Source organism: Mastacembelus armatus, chromosome 11, assembly GCF_900324485.2.
Source record: "Mastacembelus armatus chromosome 11, fMasArm1.2, whole genome shotgun sequence".
Taxonomy (NCBI): domain Eukaryota; kingdom Metazoa; phylum Chordata; class Actinopteri; order Synbranchiformes; family Mastacembelidae; genus Mastacembelus; species Mastacembelus armatus.
In genome coordinates, this window is record NC_046643.1 from 20,750,187 (window position 1) to 20,757,539 (window position 7,353).

General features: G+C 40.8%; 2 gene segments (V, D, J or C); one reads left to right on the plus strand and one right to left on the minus strand.

Moving 5' to 3' along the window:
• Nucleotides 1-1,459: 1,459 nt before the first annotated feature.
• LOC113126929 (Ig kappa chain V region BS-5-like) lies at nucleotides 1,460-1,929 on the minus strand (the record flags this gene model as incomplete). The annotated part of the segment is given in 2 exon segments: nucleotides 1,460-1,770; nucleotides 1,878-1,929. Coding segments are annotated over 2 exon segments (363 nt in total), but the record flags the coding sequence as incomplete, so codon positions are not given.
• Nucleotides 1,930-5,111: 3,182 nt separating this feature from the next.
• On the plus strand, nucleotides 5,112-6,420 carry LOC113126321 (Ig kappa-b4 chain C region-like; the record flags this gene model as incomplete). The annotated part of the segment is given in 2 exon segments: nucleotides 5,112-5,172; nucleotides 5,906-6,420. Coding segments are annotated over 2 exon segments (387 nt in total), but the record flags the coding sequence as incomplete, so codon positions are not given.
• Nucleotides 6,421-7,353: the final 933 nt, after the last annotated feature.

Sequence of the window (7,353 nt, forward strand, 5' to 3'; positions counted from 1 at the left end):
ATGGATCAATCACTTTATCACATTATTGATTAGGAATGTCTTCATTTGTTTGGTGGATGTTTTTCCTAAATATCTGTTTTGAATGAATGAATGATGGTGCATGTGCAACATTTAGTTTGAATTCAAGACATTAAAAATCTAATAAATATTCAACAAATGAGTAAAGGTGTGAAGTTGATCTTCATTTTGGCAAGTTTTTAAAGGTATAAAAGTAATAAAATATAAGGTTTTGTATTGATTCCCCATCACCATACTGTCCTCTTGATACAGATTTTGTAATTTTATGAAATTTATAGGATATGACATTTTTAGGATCTACAGTCACAGATGAACTGATGTAGTCTTGGCTTTTAAGTGTTTTGAAATAAATGTGAAGCATTTGCACTTTAACTTCTTATTTTCAAAACATTCATTCATTGCTCTCATCAGCACTTTAATCATTTTTCCCAGATAAGAATAATTTTTTCATTGTGTTTAATTTATTTTACATGAAAGTATTTAAACGTTTATGTCCACTATAAGTTTCTAAGAAAAAAATCTTCACAATATTTGAGGAAACTTAGAAACTGGAAATATAAACTCAAATATCATCAGCATATAGAGGCACACAAAGAGTGAAAAACTACTTTCAGATGAAAATATCTTCACATGTGAACAGGGGCTGTCTGAAAGAACAAAAGATCTGACAAAAGACAATATTTGCTTTCCAAAATAAACCATTCATTCTAATCCAGATATCCAAACTCAGGATGTATCAACATCACAAGGACAATTACGTCACTTTATAATCATCTTAAGATCTCTATTTTTATTTCTGTGGAAACTTTACCTTCACACAGTTCAGTTACAGTGTCCTCCTGTGTGTTCACCATCCTGACTGTATCCAACAACAATAAACACACCGGGGTCAGACACACCAGCACCAAGATAATAGTCCTCCCCCACCTGAGCTCTCCCACCTCAGCACAAGGCCTCAGTTCCTGACACCATCCTGCCCTCAGTCCACACTTCATGATGTGTATAAATCTGAGGAGCCTGTGATCTCACTGACGTATGTATGGACAAACACAGCTGTGTATGTGTCCATGTATACATATAGCAATAATTTGGGGACTTTGTCCGGTTGTTGAAGTGGGAGGTGACTGTTTGAAGTTCAAAAGAAAAACTTGTGGAGACAAAGTGAACATCATGTGTTTGTGTAGGTTTGTATTTCTACCTTATTTCTACCACTTTTTCAGACACCTATTTGAGGGTTAAGACTTGGTTTTAGGGTTAGGGTCTATGGTTTTCCTTATGTCTATGAGAGTCCTAATTAGGATAGAAATATGAGTTGGTGTGTGTGTGTGTCCTCAGTGAACTGTATCAGTCTGTGCAGTAGTTTCCAGCTGCAGCAGTAAGTTCAGTTTCTGTTCAGTCTGACTGAGGGAGGTTTTTGTACTACCGTTTTTCACTGTGTGAACGGCCACTGACTGTTGATGTTGTGTAAACTCTGACAGTAATAAACTGCTGCATCTTCAGCCTGGACTCCACTGATGGTCAGAGTGAAATCAGAGTTTGATCCACTGCCTGTAAAACGATCTGGAGTCCCTGATTCTCGAGTGCTAGCAAAGTAAATGAGCAGTTTAGGAGTTTCTCCATCTCTCTGTTGGTACCAGGCTAAACGGTCTGATCCATAAACATTCTGACTGGTCTTACATCTGATGGTGACGGAGCCTCCCAGAGCAGAACTCACTGCTCCAGGCTGAGTCACTGTGACCTGGCCTCTGGACTCTGAGGACACAGAGACAAAAACATAAAGCAGCCTCATAGTTTTGTCGGCTTCATTTCACAGCGACGGATGTTCATAGAGGAGAGGAGTTGGATTCTCTGGACTTTACCTGTGAAGCAGCAGCAGAGGAGAGTCCAGATGAGGACGGAGATCAGAGTCATGTTTTTGATGAGGAGGATTTCTGTGGCTTCTGTTGTCATGAAGGACAGCTGTCAGTCATCCAGTGTTCAACTCTCAGGACTATAAACTGTCCCAGAGCACTGGAGCATGGTGCTGCTGATGCAAAGTGGCTCTCTATGGAAATGTGAAGTGTGAGGCCCCTGAGGGCTCCCAGAGTCCTGTCACAGTGAAACTTGATGAGACCAGTGTTCATATTCCTGGACTCCGCTACTGGTTTTACTGATTTTTTTCTGACACTGTCTCACTTTGAAACTCTTTCTCATTTTACCTTGTTCCTGATATGTTCACTGGTTTTGTTTAATGTTGAGTGTTTCAATATTTCCAGACTAATAAAGATCTGATCATCAAATCAGTTGTATTTCCTTGTATTTTATTCATTTATTTATTCATTAGATTATTTTAACATTCACAGACAAATTGATGTAAATACACTGAGCCTGTGTCAGTGATATATAGTAAAAAACTTAATTTAAAATTAGTTTTAGGTTGTAAAGGTGTGGAGGTCATGACCTTGTCAAGTTTTTAAAGCTATAGCTTAAACTATTTGCACTTTCACCTTTTATTTTCAAAACATTCATTCATTGCTCTCATCAATATTTTACTTTTTTTAGCCCATATGAGAATGTGGTCTACCTGCCAACTGGACCCTCTACCCATCACCTTATTTAAAGCCTGCACCCACTCCGTCTCTCCTCTCATAACCAATATTATTCACTCTTCTCTCTGGTTCTGTTCCATCATCTCTAAAGACTGCTAAAATCACACCTAGCCTCAAAAACCCAGGTCTGATCCAACAAACCTGAATAATTTCCGACCCATCTCCAATTTACCATTTATCTCCAAAGTCCTAGAAAAAAACAGTTGCTGCTCAGGTTCATAATCATCATATTAACAATAATTTGTATGAACAATTCCAGTCTGGTTTTCACCCCCTCCATATCACTGAAACAGCTGGGGTAAAAATTACAAATGACTTCTTGTTAGTTGCAGATTCTGGACTCATCACTATTCTCATCCTCCTTGATTTAACTGCCACATTTTATATAATTTCACACTTCATTCTCCTTCACCGTTTATCATCAGTTGGTATCATCAACACTGCACTCACCTGCTTTCATTCATACATCTCTGGCCCCACTGTTTCTCCAAATTAAAAATCACAGATCCTATTCCTCATCTGTTAGTACTGGTGTTCCCCAGGGCTCTGTCCTGGGCACCCCTCCTGGTCATCATATACTTACTCCCACTTGGTCTCATTTTCCGTGAATACAATATACAATTCCACTGCTATGCAGATGACACCCTGGTCTGTCTTTCCTCTAAACCCGCCACTGCGCTTCCCCCTTCCTCCCTCTCTGACTCCCTCTTGGACATCAAAATGTGGTTTTCTCACAAATTAAACAGTGATACAAATGAGTTTTTGCTCATCGCTACCAAATCTACACTCTCTAAAGTCGACATTTTCTCTCTCTTGATTGATCACTCCACTATTCTCTTCTCCCCTCAGGTAAAGAGTCTGAGTGTCACCCTTTGACAGTACCCTCTCCTTTTCCACTCAAATTAACCATGTCAGCTCAGTGACAACTAGGAAAGTCCATGTGCTGAGGATGATCATGTGATGGGACTGAAAGCTGCACACAGAACTTTTTGTCTCACTGAGTTTGTTTGATTTCTGACTTAATAGTCAGAGAGAGTGTGTCATCCCATTTGCTTTGGCAGGTTCAGTCTCTGCAGTTCTATATATGTTGATGTAGGGATATGAGCTGTATGTGCAGAGGCTGTTTGGGTCTTTAATCATCAAGGTTTCTGCTGCGGATGAATTTAGATTGGACTGGGAACAGGACTTGAAACAGCTGGGATCCAGTATGAGGCTGAGGGCAAATGTCATGAGCAGGCATTATCTCACTGACTGTCCCAGTTTGGCTCATCTTGATTATTTGGCCAATCCCTTAAAACCATGGGATTATACTGGGCTATGAAAGGATGGTGAGACGCTGTCATGGAGAAAGGAGTTTAAATTCCATCAACATCATTTTGGATCATTGGACCTGTTTTTGTTAAATATTGATTTGAACTGTATGTGTCCGTGTGTCCTCAGTGAACTGTATCAGTCTCTGCAGTAGTTTCCAGCTGCAGCAGTCAGTTCAATTTCTGTTCAGTCTGACTGAGGGAGGTTTTTGTATGACCATTTTTCACTGTGTGAACACATCCTGACTGTTGATAACATGTGCACTCTGACAGTAATAAACTGCTGCATCTTCAGCCTGGACTCCATTGATGGTCAGAGTGAAGTCAGAGTTTGATCCACTGCCTGTAAAACGACCTGGAGTCCCTGATGCTCGACTGCTAGCAGCATGAATGAGCAGTTTAGGAGTTTCTCCATCTCTCTGTTGGTACCAGGCTAAACGGTTTGAATTATACACATTCTGACTGGTCTTACATCCGATGGTGACGGAGCCTCCCAGAGCAGAGCTCACTGCTCCAGGCTGAGTCACTGTGACCTGGCCTCTGGACTCTGAGGACACAGAGACAAAAACGTAAAGCAGCCTCTTGGTTTTGTCGGCTTCATTTCACAGCGACGGATGTTTATAGAGGAGAGGAGTTGGATTCTCTGGACTTTACCTGTGAAGCAGCAGCAGAGGAGAGTCCAGATGAGGACGGAGATCAGAGTCATGTTTTTGATGAGGAGGATTTCTGTGGCTTCTGTTGTCATAAAGGACAGCTGTCAGTCATCCAGTGTTCAACTCTCAGGACTATAAACTGTCCCAGAGCACTGGAGCATGGTGCTGCTGATGCAAAGTGGCTCTCTATGGAAATGTTCTGACTCAGTCCAACAGGGACTTGGATCACTCTGATCAGGCTGATTATTAAAGGATCAATCACTTTATCACATTATTGATTAGGAATGTGTTGATTTGTTTGGTGGATGTTTTTCCTAAATATCTGTTTTGAATGAATGAATGATGGTGCATGTGCAACATTTAGTTTGAATTCAAGACATTAAAAATCTACTAAATATTCAACAAATGAATTAATTTGGGAGTTTTCTGGAGCTCAGTTTTAGTTCATGTTTATAACAGCAGTTTTACAGACTGTTTTTGTTGACTGTTTGTTTCAGACTCAGAGAGCCGTGTCTCTGCACTGAGAGGTTTTTGTACGACGCCTCAATCAGTTTGTATCACTGTGGATCACGTTCGGTGGAGGAACCAGACTGGAGTTTGGAAGTAAGTTTCTGCACAAATACTAAATATAATATTGTAAAGTGACATTTTAAATTCTGTTTTTAATGTTTCTGTCTGATCAAACTTTCATTTATATTTGTAATTTGTTTAGTATTTATGGTTTTATTCCACCTCCTTCATGAAGGTGAACTCAGAGCAGTTTGATTCAAGTTGCTCAAATTTAAACCACTTCAAGTCTAAAAACACTGAAACTTTAATTCTACTTTAAAATATCTGAAAATGATTTTCATTTTTTCACCATAGTGACTATTATTACAGTGACTTCATTTCACTTAGTTTATGTCAAAACAAACAGTGAAGATAAAGGTTTTGTGTCACACGTTATTTTAAATGTGTCTTGAAATCATGTGAACAGTTAAACAATGACTGAAATCAACATGAAGTTCATTCAGGTCATTTTCTGTTTGTTTCTTTCACTAAATATTTGAATGTAAATATTTTGGATGTTTTTGATGATCCAGTTTTGTATCGTCTGTAGTTTGACATATTTCAGGTCAAACTGTGAGCTGACGGTCTCTGTGCTGATGTGCATGAGAGGTTTGTTAAAGGGAAGTGAAACAATGTGTGAGTCAGTGACTGGTGGAGCAGAAAAACCATCTGACACAAAGTCCTTAAAGGAGAAAATCCACTCTGACACAGGAAAGGTGTCCAGGTGTCTGCTGTTTGATTGACATCTGTGTGGTACCTGTGCTCTAAGCCGATCTGTGTCTCCTAGGTGATGTCCGTCCCACCCTGACGGTGCTGGGCCCCTCCAGCCAGGAGCTGCAGCAGGGGAAGGCCACGCTCATGTGCCTGGCCAACAAGGGCTTCCCCTCAGACTGGAGTCTGACCTGGAAGGTGGACGGCAGCAGCAGCAGTAGCAGCAGCAGAGAGGAGAGCAGGAGCCCCGGGGTGCTGGGGAAGGACGGCCACTACAGCTGGAGCAGCACCCTGAGGCTCCCTGCAGACCAGTGGGGGGAGGTGGGCTCTGTGACCTGTGAGGCCACCCAGGGCTCCCAGAGTCCGGTCACAGAGACACTGACGAGAGACCAGTGTTCATAGTCCTGATCTGACTCTGGGACTCTGATACTCTGATTCTGGTTTTACTCTGTAACTGTTCTCAGTCTTTGTTCTGCAGCTCTGTCTCCCTCTGGTTCCCTCCCTCCTTCTCTAGTTTCATGTTTTATCTATAAAGTTTCTGTGCTTGTTACAATTTGAATCATCACAGTAAATAAACATTATTTCATCAAATGACTTGTTTTCTTGTAATAGTGACACAAAATAATGTTTCTGTCCCAATAGTTTTATTCAACTCAGAGAAATTCAAATGTTTAGACGTCATTGGTGGAAACTCTCAGGTTGAAATTCATTTACAAAGTCATCAAATCTGCCAAGACTGAATCATTGATTTGATCAGAATCATAGAATATGATCAGTTTATTAGATAAGATCAATTGAATTATTCCCATGTCCCATGAGTCACAGCGTGGCTGTGATTGTATAGACCTACATTAACATGGCCTACCCCAGTCAAACAGTTACTATTCATTGCAGCAATAGCTCCAAGATAAAAACTATTTCTGAGTCTTTTTGTTCTTGCTTCAAACGTCCTCTACCCTCTGGCTGAAGGCAGCAGCTCAAACAGATGTTTACCTGGTGCCAGATGTTGCTCGTGATACTCTGCTCCCTTTTCAAGCTGCCGGACCAGTCTAGATGTTCCACAGAGGGTCAGGGGCAGCCGGGACTTTTCTGGGCCGTATTCAAGACTCTCTGGAGAACTTTATTTCTCTGTGACTGTGCAGCTGACAAACCACACACACATGCAGTAGGTCAGTGTGCTTTCAGTTGCACCAGCAGTTTTTCAGGCAGGTAGTTTTTCCTGAGAATCCTCCAAAAAGACATTTGCTGGTTCACTGTCTTTGCTATAATCAACCATCACTAACTTTAGCTCAGACTGAGAAGTTTCCTGGGAAATGAATTAACCACATATTCATCCAGGATCAACTAAAGTGTTAATGTGCAGAACTGACGTTAATGTGTTTGTTCTGTTTTATTGGTCAGAACAACAATGTGAAGTCTGAGTAATGTGTCAGTCATTTATGTTGCAGTGCATGTGTAGTTTATGTAGACAGCAGGAGTTTTCATTTATTCATAGCTACGACTGAAGGAAGAGAGTAGTGGGAT